The sequence below is a fragment of the Dipodomys spectabilis genome, unplaced genomic scaffold, assembly GCF_019054845.1.
Source record: "Dipodomys spectabilis isolate Male_0828 unplaced genomic scaffold, ASM1905484v1 ptg000273l, whole genome shotgun sequence".
Classification (NCBI taxonomy): Eukaryota; Metazoa; Chordata; class Mammalia; order Rodentia; family Heteromyidae; genus Dipodomys; species Dipodomys spectabilis.
The window spans coordinates 4,056,119-4,081,123 of NW_024870950.1; the positions used below are offsets into that span (position 1 = coordinate 4,056,119).

A 25,005-nucleotide genomic window follows, 5' to 3' on the forward strand; every position below is an offset into this window, starting at 1 on the left:
TAACTAGAGAGTTGATACAGAACGATAAACAGCAAGTGCAGCTGACAGACACAAAGGCTATATGGTCAGAGAAAGATAAGGAGCTACATTTACAGGTATGCAAATTGGAAGAGACACATACCTCTCAGTATGTAGCCTTGATCCTCCTGCTTCAACCTCCCAAGTGCTAGGGTTACGGGCAGGTGCCACCATTCATTACGTATTTGTATGTATCTGGCAGATTTCCCCTCGGTCTCCTTACCAGGAGTCCAAAGGAAGGACAGTGGAAGGATGGAAGCGTTACCATAGTGATGAGCTCGCTGGATCCAGAGCTGTCTCTGCATCCCAGTCTGGACGAGGAGACATTCAAAAATGGCCCTCCCAAATGGCTCCAGGAACATTTCCCAGGAGAAGAGTAATATCCCATTTCAAAACTGGGTTTGGGGTGGCTGGAGATGCTGAGTGGACTGATCAGGCCGGATGCCTGCTCGCAGCACAGCCACATGGAAGAATTGCTTCTCCCGCCGATGGTGTGGTGCCTGCTCTGTCAGCCTTCCCTCACCGACATGGCCCTGACAGATGAACACAGACAGAACGCGAGCAAACCATATGTTAGGAAGATGCCATGGCAGGCCTCGACTTGTTAGGGGCAAAATAAATGATTCCTGACCTGGATAGATGAGCTTCAAATCTGAAGATCCTAAAATGAATCACAGTTGGTGTCAGTTTGCTAATAGAAATTTCCTGTGGAATGGCTTGTCTTCAAACACTGCTCAGTACCCTCAGCCATCCCAGAGCCATTCACCACAGCTAAGAAGCCACACTGGGTCCCTTCCCTTAATGAAAAAGATGACCAAACCCCTCAGGACATCAACAAGTCTGGGCTGAGCCTCCTGCTCTGATCCTCTGGAAGGAAGGTGAAAAGCCGCCCTCGGACTAGTGCCCTGGTCTCGTCTCCACGCCACACATTCACATTGTAGCCTGGAGCTGGCAGAGCGTGAGGCCTTGCAGAACTTGAGGCATCCTGACTGATGGATGGAAGCCATTTTTAAAGCTCCTGGCAGCCGTTCGTGAGAATGCTGTCTCAGGTGGATTGCCTTCTCCTCTCTTTACCTTTGTCTCTCACAGACCCACAGCTCCACAGCAGTTCAGCCACGGAGCTTCATTATCAGATCTTTAAGGTTCAAGATTCTGAGATACAGTGAAGGGAACATGCCCTTACTCCAATGACGCCCTTCCCAGCCCTTTTCTATTGTGCCCTGGAGCCAGCTGTAAACAACTGGGCTAGAAACAGAATAACCAGCATTATACAAGTTGGTTTTATCATTTCAGTGCAATGGGGTTTCTCCCAAGCTGCAGTTACTCTATGTTAGTAGGATAACAAAAATTAACACGTGTTGTTGTTGTGTTGTTTCTGGCATAGAGACCAGACATACAGCATGATTAGAGGATTAGTATGTCGAGTTCCAATAGCCAATGACTTAAGTGTACCAATGCAAAACTCCTAAGCCACATAGTTCCAGGAGGCTGGTGAGCACATCCACATGCCCTAGAGATGTTGCACCCCTAAATCTACAGGAGCATCTGTGTATATCTCCCTTTGACAGTTCATCTATACACTGTATAATAGACTGTATTTGTAATTTAGCACTTATCCTGAGCTTGTGAGTTGTTCTAGCAAATTAATCAAACTTGATAGGGAAAGATGATATGAGAGGCCCCTAATTGGTAGACAACTAGACAGAAGTATAGATGCCTGGGCATCCCATTTGCAGCTGGCATCTAGACTTGGAAACAATCTGGAACCCTGCCTTTGATCCTGTAGGTAATCACTCTGGGTAGTTAGTGTCAGAACTGAATTGTGCCAGGCTCCTGTAATCCTAGCTACTCAGGAAGCTGAGATCTGAGGATTGTGGTTTGAAGCCAGCCCAGGCAGGAACATTCATGAGACTCTTATCTCCAATTAACCACCAACAAGCCAGAAGTGGAGCTGTGGCTCAAAGTGGTAGAGCACCAGCCTTGAGCAAAAAAGCTAAAGGACAGCATCCAGGCCTTGAGTTCAAGCCCCAGGACCGGCACCAAAAAAAAAAAAAAAAAAAACTGAATGGGGTTTTTGGACATCCAGTTAGTGTTAAGGAAAACCACACACCTCACTATTATCCAACTTCCCTTAAAGCCAAACCTCCCTCCACAGGCAAATTGAGGGGCAGAGTGATAGGTTTAAAAACAGCCACATCAGGGCTGGGAATGTGGCTTAGTGGTAGAGTGCTTGCCTAGCATGTATGAAGCCCAGGGTTAGATTCCTCAGCACTACATACACAGAAAAAGCCAGAAATGGTGCTGTGGCTCAAGTGGTAGAGCGCTAGCCTTGAGCAAAAAGCAGCTCAGGGACAGTACCCGGGCGCTGAGTTCAAGCCCCAGGACTGGAAAGAAAAATAATAAGCCACATCAGACAGCCAGATTCTAATCCTAGCCCTGCTGACCTTGTAGTGTCCTTGGGTACATGGCTTGGCCCTCAGTCCCCCGACCCCATTGCTGCATCTGTTAAATGAAGGAGTGGATGGAATAGTGCCTGGAGTTTAACATCAGAAGTCTACTGACCCATTTGTTTTGTTTCAGGAGATGAGGTCTATGTTGCCCAGGTTGGCCCTGGTGCCTGTGTTCAAACTAGTCCTTTACCTTAACCTCCGAAGTAGCTGGAATTACAGGTGTACCACTTCCATATAACCCAGAACAGAAATGTTTGAAAACTCCTGTTGGAAAAATCACCTTTCATGACCTATGACCTCCCTACCTGTTTAAAAAAAATATGAAAGCCTCCAGCCATGTATTTGGGGAAATTACATCTTCCTTTATCTTCACCACTTCAAATAATTCAAATTCCTAAATACCTGCCACACCAGCAAAACCATAATGAGCAAGCCAGCCCTAGTTCCTGCCCACATCTGCCGACACTCACCTGCAGGAAATTAACTCTCCCCTTACGAAGCCTTTGAAATCACAGCAAGGAGCTCAGTTGAAGCCTCTGTGTCATTATCAGGAACTTAAAGAAGCAGCTGAATTCAGGCCCGGGAAGCACGCAAGAAATTCAAGCAACAAAATCCACCCAAGTCCCAACAAACACAGCTGAAGAGGCAATGCTGTGCTGCAGGTTGGAGACAGATGGAAAGATCCAGGTGCACATGCATGTGTGCACGCGCACACACACGCACAGTGAGTGTGCAGTGTTTTGGCTAGGTAGTCACGCTATTTGGACAGAACATCCTGACATACAAAAGCAGCCCTGAGAGGTGGACGAGAGTCTACCAGCTTCAGGCCAACTTGGCCAGTGTAGGCCTTTCCTGAGCTTGTCCTGCTCTGGGCTTTGCCCTTCCTTCCTCCCCTCTCCTGATACTGTTCTTCCTGGTATCCTAGAAAGATATTAAGATATTAGGATGTATTAGAAGGATGAGGCAGAGGGTGCTCTTCTATGACAGAGTGTGTGCTTAGCATTCGTGAGGTCCCGGGTTCTAATCCCTAGCATATTTCCCCCAGAAAAAAAAAAAATGGAAAAAAATCCTATTAAAATACAAGTCTGTGATCTTTTTTTTTTTTTTTTTTTTGTCAGTCATGGGGCTTAAACTCTGGGCCTGAGCGCTGCCCCTCAATTCTTCAGCTCAAGATTAGCGCTCTACCACCACTTGAGTTACAACGCTACTTCTGGTTTTCAGGTGGTTTATTGGAGATAAGAGTTTCACAGACTTTCCTGCCCGGGCTGGCTTTGAACTGCGATCCTCAGATCGCAGCCTTCTGAGTAGCTAGGATTACAGGCGAGAGCAAGTCTGTGATCTTCTTAACAGAAACCTACTCTATACCTAAGCACACGTTGAGTCTTGTGTCTTTTGTTTTTCTCGTATCTTTAGTGTCATTGGGAATGTACTATACTCATGTGATTCTATTAAAATTAAGAGCTGGGAGTTGGTGGCTTACACCTGTTACCCTAGTTCCTGGGAGACATAAATTGTGAGGATCATGTTTTGTAGACTGCTCAGACAGGAAAGACTCTTATCTCCAATTAACATTAAAAAGAAAGAAAAGGTGGAAGTAGAGCTGTGGCTCAAATGATAGTGCCAGTCTAAGCAAAAAGGTAAGGTGCCCAGTGCTCAGGCTCTGAACTCAAGTCCTTATACTGGCACAAAAAAAGAAAGGAAAAAGGAAAGGATTGGGCTGTAGATCACTCCGTGATGGCACATATGCCTAGCATGTGGAAGGCCCTGGGTTCCATCCTGAGAGATGGGGGGGGGGGGAAGGGGGGAGATGGGCGTGGGGAGAGAGATTAATGCAGCTCTTTAGATGCACTAGGCAAGGATTTCAAGTGCTCAGTAAGTCATATGTGATCAGTTGCCAGGGTGCTAGACAGTGCAGACAGAACCTTTCCATCGCTGGAAGATTCTATCAGATGTACTGCTTCCATGCCTGGTTTGTTCTGTTTTTATTTTTTATGCAGTGCTAAGAATCAAATCCAGAGACTTGCACATGATTGGCAAGTGTGCTACCACTGAGCTGCACCCAGTCCTTGTTTTTTCTTCAGGCCCACTCTTGCTATATGCTCAGGCTCGCCTTAAACTCATGATGAGGACACGATTTTTTTTAAGGGTTATATGTCCTACTTTATAATTTTTTTACTCACATTTTATTATGAAGAGTGCCATGTTTAACTGCCTTGTCCTTAGGTATTCACCAGCATCCCTGGTCTATCTAAATTACTTCTTCTGGGGGAGTTCTATTGTCAGGGAAAGTGCTCGTTTTCTAAGTCTTGAACTAATAGGCCCTAACTAATTCCCTCCTGGAAGTGAGTCCTTCCCCCTCCCTCTGTTTGCCTACTCTGAGTGGAGGCTTAGTGTTTTGGGTGAAACGGGCCTTGAACTGAGAGGAGAAGGGCATCCTAGAATCAGACTGGACAATACGGTTTTGTTCTGTTTTGTTGTGAGGTTTTTTTGTTTTGCTTCATTTTGCTCAAGGCCAGAGCTCTAGCACTTGAGCCATAGTTCCATTTCTAGCTTTTGGGTTAGTTAATCGTAGGTAAGAGTCTCACACCTGTAATCTTAGCTACTCAAGATGCTGAGATCTGAGGGTTCAAAGACAGCCTGGACAGTAAAGTCCATGAGACTCTTATCTCCAGTTAGCCACCAGAAAACCAGAAGCTCAACATGGTAGAGTGCTAGCCTTGAGCAAAAGAGCTCAGGGACAGTGCCCAGACCCAGGCCCATGAAGAAGTTCACAGGGTAGGATCAGAATGCAGGCCCAGCCCCCTGTTCTGCCCTATCACTGGAGGTCAAAGGTGATAGGCAGCCTGGATTCTTGTCAAAGGGCTGATGTTGGCTGCCAACCACCGAAAGAAAGTTCCTTCCTGTTTTCACAAAGATCAGTCTCCCATCGGGGGAAATGTGGAGATTTCCCCAGTGCACCCCCAGACCCTTTGGCTTTGGGGCAACATCACAGGGCCACGAATGGAGATGCCTGGTGATCGGTCCTCACTGAGAACATGAAACTGTGGCTCTGGGACTCACACTGGTGACCCCAATGTGGCAGCCGCCCTTTCGGGCTCTTTAATAATTTAAAGAATGGCCGGGCGCTGGTGGCTCACGCCTGTAATCCTAGCTACTCAGGAGGCTGAGATCTGAGGATCGCGGTTCAAAGCCAGCCCGGGCAGGAGAGACCGTGAGACTCTTATCTCCAATAAACCACCAGAAAACCGGAAGTGGCGCTGTAGCTCAAGTGGTAGAGCGCTCGCCTTGAGCTGAAGAGCTGAGGGACAGCGCCCAGGCCCAGAGTTCAAGCCCCATGACCGACAAAAAAAAAAAAAAAAAAAAAAAAAAAAAAAAAAAAAAAAAAAAAAAAAAAAAAAAAATAATTTAAAGAATGTATACTATTCAGCTGATTGGCTTCGACTCTGGATGCAGAAATACAGCGCCCTAGGGATTGTTTCCACTGAAGAGTGAAATTCCGCTGTCACAGTTACTGAGGATGGGAGCTCATTCCTGAAAGGGGCTCTGGTTGCTGGTATTTGCAAATATCCTCGAAGACCTGAGAGACCACTAACCGCAGGATGCTGGTCGCCAGTGCTCTGGGAGACTGGGGTCCAGGGAGGAGGCCCCTCTTGCCTGGCTAGGGGGAGAAAGGCTACAAGAACAACATTCACACAATACTGTGAATGCACTGAATGACTCTGAGTAGTACATATGGTTTGTTTATGTTTAGTTTTTTGGATAAGGCTGGTATTCTACTACTCGAGTCACATCTCCCTTCCACCTCTGTGTGTGGCTATGCTGGTACTCCGGTTTTAATCATGGCCTTACACTCTTACTTGGCTAGGTGCTCTACCATTAAGTCACACTTCCACTTTTGACTTTTGGCTGGTTATATAAAGATAAAAGTCTCGCAGACTTTCCTACCCAGGCTGGCTTTGAACTGTGATCCTCAGATCTTAGCTTCCTGAGTAGCTAGGATTACAGGTGTGAGCCACCAGCAACCCAACCACCTCTAGCTTTTTGCTGGTGAATTGGAAGTAAGAGTCTGTCAGATTTATCTGCCTGGGCTGGCTTCAAACTGCAATCCTCAGATCACAGCCTCCTCAGTAGTTAGGATTACAGGTGTGCGCTACCAGTGCCCAGCGTGTGAGTGCATTTTGTAGGATAAATTCCTGAAACTAGGGCGTCAAAGTATCCATACCTGTGAGGGGCCTGGGCCTCCTCTTGCCAGGCTATCTGGTGAAGCCTTAGCGTTTGCACTTGTTCCCATGACCAGAGACAGATATGCTTACACTGAGCCAGTGGACTCCTACATTGGCCGCACAACCATCGTAGAAGCCCAGGCTGTATGTCCAATGAAGGAGGAGCTGGGATCATGGATCTCTCTATACTACTTAGACTGTTGTTACCCAAGTCTGCAACCTGAGGGCAAAAGCGGGACTCTGAATGGGGTCTTAGGGGAAATATTGGGACCTCCTAAATCTCCTAAGGCTAGATGAATATGACCCCTAAATATATCCTCACCCTGACCAGGCACTGGTAAAGAGATACGACAATTAAAGGTGATCTGTGGTCTAGCCAGGTGCAAGTGGTTTATGCCTGTAATGCTAGCTACTCTGGAAGCTGAGATCTGAGGATCATAGTTCAAAGCCAGCCTGGGCAGGAAAGTCTGCGAAACTTTTTTTTTTTTTTTGGTCCGTTGTGGGGCTTGAACTCTGGGCTTGGGTGCTATCCCTCAACTCTTCAGCTCAAGGAGAATGCTCTACTGCTTGAGCCACAGAGCCACTTTGGGTTTCTAGTGGTTTATTGGAGATAAGAATCTCACGGACTTTCCTGCCTCGGCTGGCTTTGAACCAAGATCCTCAGATCTCAGCCTCCTAAGTAGCTAGGATTACACGTGTGAGCTACTGGCGCCCTGCATGTGAAACTCTTTATCTCCAATTAACCAGCAAAAAGCTGCAAGTGGAGCTGTGGCTCAAGTAGTAGATCACTAGCCTTGAGCAAAAAAGCTCAGAGACAGTGCCCCAGTCTGGAGTTTAAGCCTCAGAACCAGCACCAAAAATAAATAAATAAATAACCTGAGTTTCAAAGGAGGAAAAGGCCAGTAAGGACAACAAAAAAAAATTCTGAATAAAGTGTGGGTTTTTAGTTAATAAAAATGTAAAATCACAGAGAGGGCACTCTTGCCAGTAATCCTAGTTATTCAGGAGCCTGAGATGTAAGGATTATAGTTTGAAGCCAGTTCAGGCAGGAAGGTCTGAGATTCTTATCTCCATTAACCACCAAAAAAAGGTAGAAGTAGAGGTGTAATTGTAGAGTACTGGCCTTAAGCAGAAAAAGCTTAGAGATAGCATCCAAGCTCTGAGTTCAAACCTCAATACTAGCGCAAACACACACACACACACACACACACACACACACACAGGATCCACACAGGTTCCCTGATGGTGACAAAGACATCATGCTGATGTGAAATTGCTACAAGGACCAAAGGACCAGGTACTGGCGCCTCACACCTGCAATCCTAGCTACTCAGGAGGCTGAGATCTGAAGATTGTAATTCAAACCCAGCCTGGGAAGGAAAGTCATGAGACTCTTACCTCCAAGTAACCAGCAGAAAACCAGAAGGGGTGCTGTGGCTCAAAGTGGTAGAATTGTAGCCTTGAACAAAAGAGCTCTGGGACAGAGCCCCGGCCCTGAGTTCAAGCTCCATTATCAATTAAAATAAAATGAAATTTAAAAAAGCTACTTGGCATCAGGGGAAGAAAAGGCCCTCCATAGATTCACCACATTCCCCTGGGCCAGGGGATTACCTGGTGGGGAAGAGAAAAGAAGCCACCTCCACCCCTGCGTTCCTCTAGACATGGCAAGGCTTGAGGGGCAGAGGTATCCAGACAGTTGGCTGTGAAGCTAGTCTCTGCTTAGATTTACAAGGCTGAAGAGCCATGCCCAAATTCCTTTCTTTCTCAGTGCCAGGAACAACAATAAGCCCTACCTCTGTGGGGTCCACAGTGGGGACTAATGGTGTGAAGGCCAGGGCCAGACCTCAACGACCCTCTCTAGAGTTGGTGCCTCGTGGGCAGCCTCGAAGTTGCTTCTGGTCTGAGCTACTCTGGACTGAGGACTGAGTTATCCTGGGATTTTTTTTTTCTTTCTTTCTTTCCTGCAGGGCCTATCAGGAGAAACACCCATCACCTTTAGGGTTGTAAGGGAGCTGTAGTAGGCCCCCTGAGGGGCTTCTCTGGTTGGGGGGGATCCCTGCCTCACACCAAAGGAACAATGCCAGGGTTTCCCTTCTCTGTATCAAGGGATGCATTATGGATGCTGTTCAGTGAGCAGCCTTTGAGCGTGGGGTACCACGGCCTCAACCACACTCCTCCCGGGAATCCATTGCCCATTATTCCCCTCTGTTCTGGGCTGGACACCAAGAAGAGGGGAAAAGAGAAGTGGGTGAGGACACAGAAGAACCAAAGGAGAATAGGAAGGGAGACGGAGCCTGGGGCGCAGGGAGGAGGGGACCGGGAGTCAGCACCGCAGGCAGCATGTGGCTCGGAGCCCAGGCGCCAGGCTGAGCTGCTGCTCTCCGCCGAGGAGCCCGGGTGCCAGCTGGATGCAGGCGGGTAGGCACGGGTAGGGCTATGCGCCAGACACACACAGAGCGCCCTTTGAGGACGCGGCAGCTGTCGCCCCGACCTCCCCCTCCTCTGGTAGCTGTGGCCTTGTCTGCCCTCTCCAGCAACACCTAGCCAGGCAGTGGGCTGAGGACACTAAGGTGCGGAAGTGGGAATTCCACTCCAGAGGTTAAGAGGCGTGCCCCTGTGGAAAGTGCTGGAAGCAGGCTACAGTGAAGGCCCTTCTCAAGACCCTGTCACTCCCATCTACTCCTGGAGGACAAAGGATGAACCAACGCCCAAGGATAATTTGAAAATGGGGGATTTTAAGGTCTGGGGGACTGAGGCCGGCCCTGACCCTGGGGAGGCCAGCCCACCTGGCCCCTCTTTCTCCAGCCACGTTGGACCATCAACCATTACACAAGTCCATGAACCCCCGAGGAGCACTTGCACCCCACAGAGATATTTCCCAGCGCCCCCCCCCCCCAGGTGAGCACTCATGAATACTCCTCCCTGTGTGCGGAGCTTCTATGGTGTTCTGGACACCGTGTTAAGTGTGCAACAGCTGGAGAAACTGGGGTGCAGAAGGGAAGGTGCAGGTGGCTCAGGAGGCTGAGATCTGAGGATCACGGTTGGAAGCCAAGTTATGCCAGATTCCCCAGTCAACCACCAAAAAGCCAGACTTGGTGAAGCCCTGGCTCAAGCGGTAGAGCACCAGCTGGGAACGGGAAATGCCACGGGGCTGGTGTGTGGCCCAGGATTGGGGGCCAGGGGGTTTACCAGGAGGCCAGTACAAAAAGCCAGATCTCCCCGTGGGGGAGGAGGTCCAAAGACGAGCCAGGTTTGCTGGAGGGGGGGTCGGGAGCGGCTCATCGTGGGGATGAGGACGGAGGAGCTCGGGGCAGCGCTGGGGGGGCGGAGTACCGAGAACCCCTAGGCTCCCTCTCCGTCTGGGGGACACAGTGTTCTGGACCCCGGTCCGGGGGACCTGGGATGCCCCTGGCCTGGCCAAGCCCCGCCCCGGCCCGTGCCGGCTCGCAGGGAGCTGGGATCCCGGCTGGGCCAGGTCCCCGCGGCCGGCGCCCAGCAGCTTCGGGGGGAGGGAGAGGGGAATGGAGGTGGGGGGGTTCCGGCTTCCAGAACCGGCTGGGCGGGGCGGATGGGATCTCGTAACAGTGTGTCCGGACGTGGTCCTGGAAGTGTACGGTCAAAGTGTGGGCACAGAAGCTCCCCGCCGCCGCATTGGGCCGACAGAAAAATGCTGGGGGCCGGGGTCCTCGCCTTTAACGCGGCCCGCGGCGGAGCAGCCGCGAGGGGGAGGGGCGGCGCGGGCGGCGCATGCGCGGCGCGGAGGCGCGGCCGGACGGTCCGGCCGCCGGGAGCGCGCACGGGAGCGCGCACAACCCCGCAGGCCGCCGCCGCCGCCGCCGCTGCCTGAACGCCGGGCCCCCGCGCCGCGGCCCGTGAGCGGCGCGGGTCGACCCGAGCCGCGGGCCCGGAGCCCTGAGCGCCCCCCAGCCCCGTCCTCGCAGCTGCCCTCCGGGCCTCGGGAGCGGCGGCCAAGATGTCCGTGCCGGTGAGTACCGCCGCCGCCGCCGCCCGGGACCCCGGCCCCGCCGCCCGGCTGCCACCCCGCCGCCCGCCGCAGGCCCGGCTGCGTGCGCGCCCCGCGCTTTCCCCCGGCGGGGGCGCAGGTTGGGGGGCGGCTCCCCCAGGCGGCCCCGCCGGCCCGGGCGCCCCGCCGTCCTCCTCCGGGAGACCCGGCCGGGCCCGGCGGGCGTCCCCGGGGGACCCCCGCACGGCTGGGTCTTTGTTGGTGTCCTGAGTATGGGGGGATCCCTGCCCCCCCTTCCCGCCCTCCCCCGGACTCAGGCCTAGTGGGAGGAGGTCCCTGTCACTCCCCGGGAGCCCAGGCCCAGGCCGGCTCGGGGTCCCCCCGGCCCCCCACTCCCCGCCCGGTAAGCGTTGGGCGGCCGGGGCCGCGCCCTCGACTATCCCCGCCGCTCGCTGCTCCGTCGAGCCCTTGGGTCCCAGCTGGGTGGCCAGGCCCGGGGCAGGGTCTGTGGGTCCCCAGAGACGCCCCCTCCCTTGGGACCGCGGGGACCTGTTGGAACTGCGCCCCCTCCCCCAACGGAGCCACTCACTTTCTGGAAGTTTTCTTCCCTCTCTGAACCCCAGGGCCCTCTGCCCAGCAGCTTCCCCATCATCCCATCTGTGGGGGCTGCTCTGATGTTTGACGCCCCTTCTTCCTAGCCCAGCAAGCAGGCTTGAGTAGTGGCTCCACACTTGGGCCCCGGGCTGCCCGGTCTCCCTTCCTTCCTGCTGGCCGGTGAGCCTGATGACCTGAAGAGATCAGCCCGCTTTACAGATGGACAGACTGAGGAGGGTGGCCACACACTGTGTCCTGCCGGAAGAGCCACCCACCCTCTGCAGCCTAGCCTGCAGCCATTGTTTCTGTGCTGAGTCAAGGGCTTTTCCCTCTGACAAGAAGGGCAACAGGCCAGAGCCCTGCCTGGCCTGGCCTGGGGTTCCGGAGCTGCTCCTCACCTGAGGGTCTCCATCCATTCAGTACAACAGACAGGGCAGGGCAAGTGGCCTCTTAATGAACTACCGTGCTGTGTGTGTGTCACGAACTGGAGGAGAGATGCTGTGTAAGTGCAAAGCATTGTTATTATAGAATTAAAAGATCCTCACTCCTGCCCGCCTCCAGAAGCCGTAATGCCGAGTTACAGATGCAAAAATTAGGGCTTCCAGGCGGTGGGGGATGTGAGGCCCCCAACCCCCATCTGTTCTGGTTCAGAGCATAATTGCCTCATCTCTAGAAAGAAAAGAGGGGAAAATGCCTGCCAAGCCTCTCTTCTCCAGTGTTCTGCTTTACTACAAAGGTTTGGGTTGGATTTTCTTTGGCCCTGAGGCATCAGGGCCCCCACCAGCCCTGCCCCTTCGGACACTGATCCAGGGGATAAGATGGGGACCCCTGGGCCTGCTAGAGGGCCAGGGTCTCCAGGGCGGCAGTAAACAGAATAACACTCCGACCACATCAGAGTCTGAATGGGTCTTTATTTGGGAGGTCTGTGTTTGGTTTGGTTTGCTTGCCTCGTCAGTGCAATGCTCTGGATGGGGGGTCTGGGGTGACATGGGCTGCTGTCCTCAGCTCTATGACACTCGGTGGCCCCCTCTGTAATTAGAGAGAGTAGGAGGGTCTAGTCTGTCTCTACCGCCAGCTTCAGCTTGTGGCCACAACCCTCAGACATTCCGCAGAGGGTGGCTGGGCCATTGGACTTTCCCCTGATGCCCTGGGTAGTGTCTCAGGTGGTGGGCTAGGAGGAGAACTTCATTTCTGGAGCAGAAAATTGCGTTGGTGTACTGGAGAGGTTCCGTGGAAGCTTCCCAGGTGAGCTGCCTTGTCTATGCTTGTTCTTGGAACCAGAGCGGCGACTGCTGTGTGGGGCTGGGGAGCACGGTTGGGTTTTAAGCATACCCATTCATTTGGGCAGGCTTTTCCTGGGCGGAGCTGACGCAGGCACTTTGACCCACAGAAATTACAAGATGCTTCAGAGGGAGTGGGAGAGAGGAGGCTGGGTGAGCCAGGTTGAGGTGGGTGGGACTCCCTGGAGGGTCTGGAGCCGGGACGAGGGCACCATGGTGCCCCTGGCTTTCTGTTTTCCGTCTTCTGAACGCTAAGAGCGGTGCTCAGGCATTGCTGGAGAACAACTAGTAGAGGGCAACTCTGATACCTGCCTTACTTCTGGCGGCGGCTGTCCAGAGCTGATCTGTCTCGTCTCTTCCAGCTTGAAAATGGTTGTCACTCACTTCAGATCCTAGCCAGCTCTGGTGTGGGGCAGTGTTGCAGAGTGGCAAGATACTGGCAGTGCTGCAGGTCAGGCCAGAGGCCAGCGCCCAGCTTTCCTCCGTTGTTTGTTTCCTGTCTGTGAGGTGGGAATGCCCCTCCAGCCCCTGCTGCGCTCTGGCATGGAGGGATGGGTCCTTTGAAGGGGGTACTTGTCAATCAGTGTGGAGTTTGTCTGGAGTGCTGGGCATGGGCTGGGCCTCCCAGGCTCAACGAGGACCTGTGTCATCTGGCCAGTGAGAGAGGTGGAACCAGGCCTGGCTGAATCCAAAGCCATAAGGTGACCATCAGCTTGGTTGGCCTCTAATTGCAAAGGCTTCAGCCTATTGGCCCAGGCTGCTAAGAGGTTGAGACTCTGCTTGTGGTTTTCCAAGCATGATTTAGTGCTGGGGATCCAGCCTAGGGGCTCACTTATGTGTAACTCGGTTCACGTCTCTGTGAGACAGGCAACTTGGGCTCAGAGACCAAGCAGCTCGCCCAGACCTGTGCCAGCTAGACTGCCCAGGTCAGTGTAGCCTTGACCAATCCCCACAGTAGCCAGTGGAGATCAGTGAACTGGGTGTGCACCTGGTTGAACCTTGACCAGTGATCCTGGGGTCCCCTCTGTGCCTGGCTTTGGGCCAGCTGATACTGTGAGTGGGAGAGCTGGCCAAGGAGCCACACAGGGCTGCCCTTAGGCTCACAGCGAGCCAAGACAGCTGTGGCCTCACAGAAAGGCCACAGTGGACAGGACACAGAGAATAGGGTGGGGAAAGTAGCCAAGTCCAAAGTCCTCAGCTCCCTTCCTGCCACAGGACCTTGGCTTTGCCTCCCCTCCCTTTGCAGGAACTGATCCACAGCCCCTCGCCTTCCTTACTCTGGCTCATGCTCACCCAGACAGCACTGGGACGCCCCCACCCATCTATGGCTATGCATTTAAAGGTAGGGTTAGGGCTGGGGGTGAGCCACACCTAGCAAGCACTTAGCCTTGAGTTCAAGCCTAAGTACCACCAAAATGCCTAAGTAAATAAATAAACAAACAAGGAATATAGCTGGGTGCTCTATAGCTACGTACTTCTAATCAGGAGGCTGAGATCTGAGGACCTTTGTTCGAAGCTAGCTGGGAAAGGAGACTCTTAACTCCAATTAACCACTCAAAAACCAGAAGTGGCACTGTGGCTCAAATGGTAGAGCACTAACCTTGAGCCCAGAATGGCTCAAGGGATAGTGCCCAGGCCCTGAGTTCAAGCCTCACAACTGATAAAAACAAAACACCTCCAGGAGGCTGAGATCTGAGGATCACGGTTTGAAGCCATCCCAGGCAGGAAACTCTGTGAGACTATTAATAATCTCCAATTAACCACCAAACAGCTGGAAGTGAAGCTGTGGCTCAAAGTAGTAGAGCGCTAGCCTTGAGCAAAAGAGCTCAGGGACAGCTCCCATGCCCAGGTCCTGAGTTCAGGCCTCATGACCAACCTCCACCCCCCCCAAAAAAAAAGAGAGAGAGAGAGAGAGAGAGAGAGAGAGACCTCAAGCTGAGGTCAAACCCCAGGACTAGCATGGAAAAAAAATAATAAAGATGGGGTCATCAGGTTGCTGGCAGGTCCCCCTGAGACTGCAGAGTTGCTCAGAGCAGGACCCATCTTCCTCTGCCCCCACCGCTTGCCTCCCAGTTTTTGCTGAGCCACCTGCTGAGGGGGTGAGGCCCGCATGGCAGGTGCTGACTCCTGACCAGCTGAGAGTCCAGCGGCTGCAGCGGCTGCAGCAGCGGCTGCTGCAGGAGGTCTGTGCGGAGGTCTGTGCGGAGGTGGGGAGCAAGCGCTCTGGAGCAGTGCTGACTGTGCGCCTCAGCTCCCTCATCTGGGTTCTGGGGTGTCTTCCGCAGTGGGCCTGGAGTTTGGGGAGACGGTGGTGAGGAGTGCGGGAAGCTGCTAGGAAGAGGTTCTAGCCGCTGCTCTTGTGAGAGTGTCACCTTTTCCACCCTCTCCTGATTCCTGCACAAGACAAGGAGGGGCTCCTCCGGCTCGCCCCTCGGAGGCTCGCCCCACCTGCCTCTCCAGTGGCTTTTTCTTCGTGGTTAGTGTGTGGTTCTCACCAAGGCCTTAGGAATGGGATGGCCCGCCCAGGCCCTGCCCTAGCAACAGACTGACACTCCTCCCCCCTCTTTCTCTCTTTTTTTTCTTTAGTGCCAGTCCTAGGACTTGAACTCAGGGCCTGGACACTGTTAACTGAGCTTTTTTTTATTTTTATTTTTTATCAAGTCTTGTGCTGTTCCATTTGAGCCACAGCTCCACTTCCAGTTTTTGTAATGGTTAATTAGAAGTAAGAGCCTCATATTGACCTGCCTAGGCTGGTTTCAAACCTCCATCCTCAGATCTCACCTTTCTGAGTAGCTAGGATTACAGGTGTGAGCCCCTGACAAGGGACTTCCTCACCCTCAATTAAGCCTGGTGGGGCTATCAGCTGCCACTCCTCACACACCCCTGTATCCCAAGCCAGTTGGAGATCTGGGCAGGCCAGGGGCAGAGCAGAGCTGGGCAAGGGGCAATAACCCCCCCAGGGGTGGTACAGCTGGTCCTCAGGCATGACCTGCAGCAGCCTGGGCTCCGGCCCCACATCACCCCACAATCACATCAGCCATCATGGCCCCTTCAGGGAGGGAGCTCAAGGTTGTGCCAGTGAGCAGAGGGAGGGAGGAGGTGGCACTTCAGAACTCTGATTTCCCACCTAGGGCTGAGGTGGTATGCCCAGAGGCAGTGTGCCCCTTTCCTGCCTCTAGGCTCCTGTCCCCATCACTGCTTCCAAGCCTTGATGTGGCTTTGTCACCCTGCCTCAAGGCTGGTCTCCATGTCTCCACCTCGGAGCTTGTGGCCTTGATGTGGCTTTGTCACCCTGCCCTCAAGGCTCGTCTCTGCATCTCCACCTCCCAGCCTTGATGCCTGGCTGCGGCTTTGTCACAGCTGCTTGCTTTCCTTGCATCCTAGCCAAACGGGGCTGGTTCTTTGTCTCACTCTTATTCATTGTTTACTGGGGCATTGCCTTCCTCTCTCCAAGACAAAAAGGGACAGGTTAGGGACTCAGTACACAAGCATGCCTGCTCTGACTGGAGAGGTAATCACAAGTACTTAATTTCTTTTCTAGAGAGTTTTAGAGGCTAACAGGGCTTTCCCATAATTCTAATCTGTTATTTCATCCTTGCCAAATTCCAAGAAGGATTTGAAGTGGAAGATACGGATAGTCTTGGATCATCAAAAGATTGAAAGCTTAGTAACGTATGCGAAGGAAAAAATATTTCAGAAAGCCTTGGATAAGTAGGCATAAAATTTAACCTTGCCGGGTACCCATAGCTCATGCCTGTAATCCTAGCTACTTAGGAGGCTGAGATCTGAGGATCACGGTTCAAAGCCAGCCTGGGCAGAAAAGTCCATGAGACTGATCTCCAATAAACCACTAGAAAAACCAGAAGTGGCTCAAGAGGTAGAGTGCTTGCCTTGAGCTGAAGAGTGCAGGGAGAGCGTCCAGGCCCAGAGTTCAAGCCCCACGACTGACAGAAAAAAAAAAAAATTAACCTTAAGCTTGCAGCCAGTGGCTCACGCCTGTAATCCTAGCTACTCAGGAGGCTGAGATCTGAGGGTCGCAGTTCCAAGCCAGCCCTGGCAGGAAAGGTGGTAAGACTCTTATCTCCAACAAACCACTCAGAAAACCAGAAGTGGCTCTGTGGCTCAAGTGGTAGAGTGCGAGCCTTGAGTTGAAGAGCTGTGGGACAGCACCCAAGCCCAGAGTTCAAGCCTTATAACTGACAAAAAAAATATTAACCTTAAAAGCCAGGTGCTGGTGGCTCATGTCTATAACAATAGCTACTTAGGAGGCTAAGATCTGAGAATCAAGGTTCAAAGCTAGCAAGGGCAGGACTCTTATCTCTAATTAAACATCAAAAAATTGGAAAAGGAGCTGTGGCTCAAGTGGTAGAGCACTAGCCTTGAGGACAAAAGCCCAGAGACAGTGGCCAAGCCCTGAGTTCAAACCCCAGGAGCGGCACTAAATAAGTAAATAAATAAATAAAATTTTACCTTAAGCTCCCTGACAGCCAGGGCAAAAGAGTAATGTGGTAGGTTTAGAATTGCAGCACCTGTGGGTTGTGTGCTCATTTCTGCTTTGGTTTTTGTTTTAAATTCCAAAATAGTATATATGGCCATTCATCATTTTCTTCTGTGCTTTATATCTGTTGAGACCTTTAATGCAGTAGGTTTTTTACATATCATGAAACATAGATGTTAAATATGTCATTGGATGAGGGTTTTTTCTTTTCTTTTTTTTCTGTCGTTGTCTGGCTTGAACTCTGGCGCTCTACCACTTGAACCACAGCACCACTTCTGGTTTTCTGGTGGTTTATTGGAGATGGAGTCCCAGAGCCTTTCCTGCCCAGGCTGGCTTTGAACTGTGATCCTCAGATCTCAGCCTTCTGAGTAGTTAGGATTACAGGTGTGAGCCACTGGCACCCAGTGGGTTAGGCTGTTGACGTACTATTTCTCCTGTCTAGCCCAGAGATTCTGGCTGGAATGTTTCCAAAAAACAGGAGGAGAAAGAGGATGGAGCCTGGAATCCTGCCCTCCTTCCCTCCCCTGCACAGGCTGGCCCTCCACCTAAACACCTTACCAGGCAGACACACCTGGCTATTTCTACTTCAACTCTGGGAGCCCCAAACCTCTTAAGAAACACCTCTTAAGAAACCAGGAGAGGAGATGAGTTGTCAGCTACTCCTTGGGTGCCTAGGCCCCTAAGGCCTCTGCTGTTCCAGCTCTTCACACCGAAGGAAGAAGCTGTACACTGCTTGCCTGTCTGTGTTGTTTTTCTGCATAAAGAGCCTGAGCAAGATTCACATTTGTGCTCAAATGCCACCTCCTCAGAGAGCCCCCACACCTCAGAGAGCCCCCAAACGTGAGAGCCCCTAAGCACCTTGCAGGTCAGCACCCGCTCCATCCTCCTCCTGCTTTATCCCTCTCCAAGGCCTTCTCACTGCTGATGGGCAGGATTACCTGTTTGTGCCCCACACCCACAGCAGTTTTCTGGTAGGGCACCTGACATGCATTCTGTAGGGGTGGATGATATAGGTGGACCCCACAAGTAGCCACCCCCATGTGTGGGGGAGAGACCCTGTCCACTCTCAGCATCGACTGTGGATCTAGAGGTAACAACTCTCCAAAGGTTTTGTCCTAGAGCATCAGATAAGGTTTGGGGGAAGGAAGGGACTCTGGAGCACTGAAGAAGGGGTGTCTTTGCCGAGGATGAGGAGAGGAGGAAGGGCTTGCTCAGAGGTAGGCTGAGATGGGCCCACTTGCGCCCTGGGATGAGGTGTGCAACAGGATGGGTCTGAACTGTGACTAAGTGCTGCGTGGCTGTGCTGCTGGCAGTGGGCACCAGGATGCCCTGGTGCAGTACAGCCTGCATGTGCCACCTGACAGCCTCAGGCCAGGCCAGGCCAGGCCGCTAGCTGAGCCTTCACCAGCTGTGCACACTGAGGTGCAGTGACTGGCTGGCAGTCCCAGGGCCAGCTGGAATCACTAATGCCTGCTCCTGTCTGAGAACTCATCCTTAGCCTGGATTTCTGGGGCAAACAAAGCCCGACTCTGTAGGCTGGAGCAGGCTCAGGTGGGATGGCCATGCTCTTGTCCAAGGAGGAAACTTCTCTTCTCCACTCTTTCCTGCACTCCATCCCAGGGTCCTCAGGCCCCAGACCCTGCTGACCCCAGACTCCGCTGATGCACTGACTTGCAGACCCTCGCAGAGGCTGGCGGTACTCTTCTGCCCCTCTATGTGTATCGCTGAGCATAGGCACCTGTGTTTTATGGACATGGCCAAGGGGCGGGCAGCAGATGGCATGTGAAGTCACCCCCTTCTGCCTGATCTGCTGGAGCTGGTTGCCATGGGAGAGGCAGGAGCATATGGCCTCGCTGGGGAGGCCTCTTGACCACGCCCTGTCCCTGCCCACCCAGCCTGTGACTGGAGCAGAGGTAGCCACAGAGCTTTCTCTCTGAGGCCTGGAATTCTCTCTCTCTCTCTCTCTCTCTCTCTGTCTTTCTTATTTTCTCTCTACCCCACCCATTCCTCCCCTCCTTGTCCTTTACTTCTGCCAGCCCAGCTCCTCCTTGGAGTTCTGAAGGGCTGATGAGAGGCAAGGATATGAGTACCTGATCTCAGAGTCAGCAGAGAAGACAAGGCCTTAGGTGTCATCCTGACTGGAGTCAAGAGCCTCTGTTAGGGTCTAGGTGTCTTTTTGCCTTTAGCTGGGGCCTCTGCACTACTCTTCCATACTAGGAAAACCAATGGAAATAACTGAAGATAAACACCTCAAGGGAGAAGGGGGAGCCGTGTGGGGTACTGATTTCTTGGGCCCCAGGCCTGGGTCTGGGGTACAGGGGACCTGAGTCAGTTTGTGCCTAGCGTTCCTCAGGGCATTGGCAACTCCTTCCTGTGCAGCCCTATCTTCAGTCCTACCCCATCCAAGTCTCTGGTGATAGGCCTAAGGCATCAGTCGTGCTGAATGACATGACTGCAGGAGGAATTTGTCCCTACGTGGTAAGGCTCACCCACCTTCCTCAGTCACTACTGTGATGACAAACTGTCTCATTGGTCACTCCGGCTTGGAAAGCAGGTTGATGGGAAAGCTCTGTGTAGCTTGTCACTCTCTCCCCCCAAAAGAAAATTCTGGGTGCGTGCCTGGGTCACTGGATGGGCAGTTAGGGATGTGAGCTCTGCCACTTTCTGGCAGTATGAGCTGGCCCAGGCACTGTCCTCTGAAACTGGGTAGTGTATTTCCATTCTGATTTCCAGGGCAGTGTGGAGGATCCACAAGGGGCCCTGTATTCTCACCCAGGTTTTGAGGCTGCCACTTCAGTGGATGGCCCAGAAGACAGATGACAACACCAGTGGCCTTCCAGAGACATGGTGTCTTCCTGTCCCCACATGTACTTACCTCCGGCCTCAGGAAATCCTGTCCTGCTGCTACTCCCATAGCCAGCTGCAAGCCGACCAGCCAGCCCACCCTCATGTTGCTGGAAAGCCTGCTCAGGAGAAGAAGCCGTGTGCCGGCGTCTCATGCCTGCTCTTCCCACTCAGTCGTAGCTTTCCTGCATGATTTCGGTCTTTAAAATGGCCTTTAGGATTGGGAAGGTGGCTCAGTGGTAGAGTGCTTGCCTTGCATGCATGAGGCCCTGGGTTCAATTCCTTAGTACCACATAAGCAGAAAAAAACCAGAAGTGGCACTGTGGCTCAAGTGGTTGAGTGCTAGCCTTGAGCTGAAGAGCTGAGGGACAGCGCCCAGGCCCAGAGTTCAGGCCAACCAATCCCACAAGATTGGGTATTTACATTATGCTGCTCCTTTTTTACTCTTGAAAATGCTGTAGTGGACATTTTTGGGCATCAAACAAGAATAGGTCTAGGGCTAGGAATGTAGATTAGTGGTAGAGTGCCTGCCTAGCATGCATGAAGCCCTGGGTTCAATTCCTTTGTACCTCATAAACAGAAAAAGCCGGAAGTGGTGCTGTAGCTCAAGTGGTAGAGCGCTAGCCTTGAACACAGAGAGGCTCAGGGACAGAGCCCAGGCCCTGAGTTCAAGCCCCAGGACTGGCAAAAGAAAAACAAAGAATAGTTCTAGTTGGGCACGCCTATAATCCTGATCAGGAGGCTGAGATCTGAGGATCTAGGTTTGAAGTCAGCCTTTGCAGACAAAGCTGAGAGACTTATCTTCAGTTAACCAGCAAAAAAGCTGGAAGTGGAAGTGTGGCTCAGGTGGTAGAATGCCAGCTTTGAATGGAAAAGGCCAAGTGAGAGTTCAAGGCCTTGACTTCAAGGCCCAGTACTAGCGCGCACGCGCACGCGCACACACACACACACACACACACACAAGAGAATAGCTTTGTTGTGCACTGGACCTATACTGAAGCTGAGGCTCAGAATCAGAAAGCCCAGGGCACAAGCCCTGCCCCAGGGTTTTCTGCCCACCTAGGGTCCAGTAGGAGCAGCAGGGGACACTTTAATGGCCCACTGTAAATGACTATGCTAGGCCCCAGGGATAGGTGCAAGCCTGAGTTCATCCTCAGCCTGGTAGGAGGTGCCAGGCCACTCCTGGGAGGACTGACAACTGTGCAGGAGAGCCAGGTGCTCCTGTCTTGGTTATGCTTCCTCCCATCCTTCAGCAACCCTCCTATCCCACCTGGCTTCAGCTGCGCCTTCTCCCCATTCTGCCAGACCCACTGTGGATAGCCCGCACCCACCTGTGTGTGGGTGCCTTCAATCCTACCCACCTACATGTGTGGACACCTGCACACCTCTGTGGGTACCTGCATTCCTGTGTGTGTTCCTCACACCTCTGTGGGTATCTGCAGTCCTGCGGGTGTACCTGCACACCTGTGTGCATGCCTGTATACTGTGTGGGTACCTGCACTCCTGTGTGTGCTTGTAGGCACACACAATTGACCACTATATTCCTGAGACTGGGGCAGCCTTCCATTTCCTCCCTCAGAGCCACTTCTGAGGCCCCACTCACCTAACACCGCATTCCCTTCTCACCACACCAGTGGGGCATGGTGAGGTGCCAGCTCCCAGTGCTGAGTGTGTAGTTTTGTCTGGGGGAGGAGGGACTTGCATCTCAGCTCTGAGTATGACAGGGGCCTTTCGCTTTTAGCCTGAACTGTCCCTTGTCCCTGGTCCCCTTCCTGCTGCAGAGTAACCAGCGTGGCTGAGGTCTGGCAGCTTCACGGTCCTCCTTCCCCTGCTGCTAGCTCTGTCCTCCTGTGCCTGGGGGGTATGGGATGGGGAAAGGGCCCATGAACTGGGTTTGTCTCCTAGTCTGTAAAATGGGGCCCGTGCCGAGCCCATCGCGCAGGATTGCTGTAGGTGCATCCGGCCCAGCGCAGTGCCCAAGCTGTGCTGGACCAGGGCACTGGCGTCCCTGTCGGCCCTCCTGGGCAGCTGCCGGGCCCTGAGGCTGGCCTGGCTTGGGGTGAGGATTTGTCTTCCTGATCTCTCTCAGCCAGATCCTAGTGAGTGCCCCTCCTCCACCAGCCTGGGAGGGTATTCCCCCCCCCCCAACACAGTGGGGTGTCAGTTCTGGGGCCTTATTTCCAAAGCGGAAATACCATTCTAGGAGGCACAGGCTTGGGGGGGGGAGCGGTGTTTAAGTGGAAAAGGAGCAAATTTTTGAAATGCCTGAGCCTGAGCCCAGTTCCCCTCCCCCACTGCCGCCGCCTCCTCCTCCTCCTCCTCCTCCTCCTCCTCCTCCTCCTCCTCCTCTTCCCACAGCAGCCCCACCCCCAGCGTCACTTTAACTGCTCATGAGAGGTCTCCCATTCTCAAGGTCCTAACCGACCCCCTTTCTGTAGTGCCCTCTTTTGGTGAGCTAGAAGGAACTGGGCACCAGCCTTTTTATGTCCCTGCTCCTCTCAGAAGTAGAGACCCAGGGACAGTTGAGGACTTCCCTCAGCCCCCAACCCAGGCAGACACTTGTACATAGATCATTTGGCTCAGTCCTGTTCCCTGAAGCCTCACGTGCTAGCCACTCGCTCCAGGCTCAGGGCTGGTCGCTGGCTGGGAGGGCAAAGGAAAGGGGGTAGGCGAGGATACAGTGCTAGGGACCAGCAGGAGATGTTCCCGGCTGCGCTTTTCTTCAGTGTGGAGTGGACTGTGTGAGGGTGACCTGGAGGGCTAATCTTGGGGAGGGTACAAAGTATTGTCTAGTTGTCACAGCTCCTTATTCACCCCATGCTGTGAGTACTACCCAAGTGCTTTTTCTAAGCCAGAGTCGGGGGGAAATGCAAATGCCTGGCTTTTCAGGAGACTTGCGACCTAAGGCTCTGTTCTAAACATTTTTCCAGAAGGTTTGTGCTGGCTAGTCCTGTATTTTGCAGATGAGAAAGGACCCTCTAGAGTGGGAGAGAGCATGCCCCGTGAAACATCTGACCCAGGACTGAACTGCGAGTGACTGCTGCCTGTCAAATGGAGGAGTTGAGTAGGTGGGCCTTGTGTGTATAGCCTGGGTCATTCCTGGGAGCCCTCTGCTGAGTGAAGCCCAGTCTCCTCCATTGCTTCCCGGTGCTGGAAGTTGACTGACAACGAATGCTCAAGGAGCTCAGGATTGCTGACCGTTGAGGGTTTGGAGCAGGTTCTAGTTCAGTTCTCCCTGCATTTCCCTGTGTGGGCTGTATTCAAACTCCGGCGCCCTGATTTGCTGCCTGGGGTGGCAGTCACTGACCTGCAACTTAGCAAGCTGTGTGTGTGTGGGGGGGGGGGCTTAGGAGAGCCAGGTAACTGTCTAGTTTCCCTGGGATGGCTTTTTCTTCTCCCTCATTCTCAACATGTGCATGCACACGTGTGCACGCACGTTCATTCTCTCTTTCTCTCTCTCGCTCTCTCTCACACACACAGACACACACAGATTGCTGAAGTAGACGGGTTGGAGCAGGTGCAGGGAGTACACTGAACAGTTTTAGACCTGGACTGGTCTGGGCTGACTCAGAATGGGGGCGGGGGACTGAGACTGCTTCGGGGCGCCTGGGCTTCCCGCTGTGTGGTGCGGTTCTTCTTCTGACGCAGGGGTCCCCCTCTAAATTCAGATCTGAGTCGAGGGGTTGACAGGCGGGAAGGCAAACGTCAACTTGCGGCCAGCGGGTTCTGTGGGGGAGATGGGAGCTGCAGGGCAGTGGAAGTGAAGGCTCGGCGTGGCCGGAGAGGGGCACGCTCGCGGCCGCGGTGGGAAACGATGAGTGCGTGCAGGAAAAGGGATATCCCGTGCTGAAGGCCGGTTGCCGGCGGGGCGGAGACCTCCCGCCCTGAGGTAGGGGCTGTCCCAAGGCGTGTGCGCGTGCGCGTGTGCGTGTGCGCGCACCCCGGACAGCGGCTCATTTGCATGGGGATCTGCGGCGGCCAATGGACGCGCGAGGCTGGGCATGCCGGGAGCTTGGCTGGGCCAGTCCGCCGGCTTCGGCGACGGCGGCGGCGGCGGGAGGGGCGCGGTGGGACTGGCTCTGGGCGGCGGAGGCGTCCCGACCGGGAGTCGCGGCCCCGGCTGCCACGGCGCGCTCGGAGCTCCGAGTCCGCGCGGCCCGGGTGGCCGGGTGTGCGCCCGCGGGAAGCCAGGCCCCAGGCCGCGAGACACCATGAACTACCTGGTGAGTGCATGGGGCGGGCCCGCGCGGCCGCTGCCCACCCGGGCTGGAAGGGTTAAGCGAGTGGCATTTCCTGCGGGACCCGCGGGTCCTGGGAACTGCCGGCTGCCGGAGGCTCCGCGGGCGTCCGGGCCGGGACTGCGTTCCTCGGCGACGACAGGAAAGTTCCTGGATCCGGGAAAGTTGCTGGCGGGTGGCCCGCTGCCCCCCGCGCGGGCCGCTGGCTGCGTGTGACCTTGGGAGCCTCGGTGTCCCCGACCGGAGGGGTGCAGAGTGGCTGGAGGTCGCGAGGGCCTCCCGGGTCGAGGGGAGGCCGGCCGAGTACCCCGTACCCCGTTAGGGTTGAGCGGGGGAAGTCGGCGTGAATGATTCACCGCCCGCCCGCCCGCCGGCGCTGGATTCCGGTGGATTCCGGGAGCGGGGCGCAGCCGGGCGGCCCAGCGCCGGGGGCCGGGGGACCCGGGCCGCGCCGGCCCCGCTGGGCGCGCTGGCTCGCGGGAGGGTGTGGCGCACTGACGGGATGTGGGGTGCACGTCGGGAAGCTCCTGGCCCGGCAGCCCCCGGAGCTGGGTGTCTGGTTTGGCTTCCATAGCCCAGCGCCTTGCGGCTCACTGCTGAGGCGGAATCCAGGGCCGCGTTGTGCGGGTCGGGAAAGCTGAGGCAGGCGGGTGGGAAGCCTGGGTGGTTTGGCCCGCGGGGATGCTGGGGGTGAGAATCTCCTAGGGCTGCAGGTTTCCTTTTTCCGCACCCCCGTGGCGAGGAAAGGTTCAGCCTAGAGGCTCTCCTGACCTGAAGTTTGATGTGGCGTGCTCTCCTTCACAGAACGTCTGTGCGTCATCTGTTCCTTGCCACGTTCAGCCAGGTGAGGTTGCCTCACCGTCCCCTCCGCGGGATGATGAGGAGCAAGTATGTGT

At 54.1% G+C, this 25,005-nt stretch overlaps 1 protein-coding gene across 4 annotated transcripts in view; it reads left to right on the forward strand.

Moving 5' to 3' along the window:
- The first annotated feature begins 9,201 nt into the window (after nucleotides 1–9,201).
- The window catches only part of Bcar1 (BCAR1 scaffold protein, Cas family member), a 33,539-nt gene continuing 17,735 nt past the window's right edge, over nucleotides 9,202–25,005 (forward strand). The window contains exon 1 of one of the 4 annotated variants that reach the window (XM_042700773.1): nucleotides 9,202–9,289. Coding sequence is in view for 3 of the 4 variants with exons in the window: in XM_042700770.1 (XP_042556704.1) it covers nucleotides 24,891–24,953 (63 nt within the window). In the remaining variant the exon portion in view is untranslated. Of the gene's footprint in view, nucleotides 9,290–10,555; nucleotides 10,677–23,946; nucleotides 24,095–24,875; nucleotides 24,954–25,005 lie in introns of those variants that run through there. The other 3 variants (XM_042700772.1, XM_042700771.1, XM_042700770.1) reach the window with 3 other exon arrangements.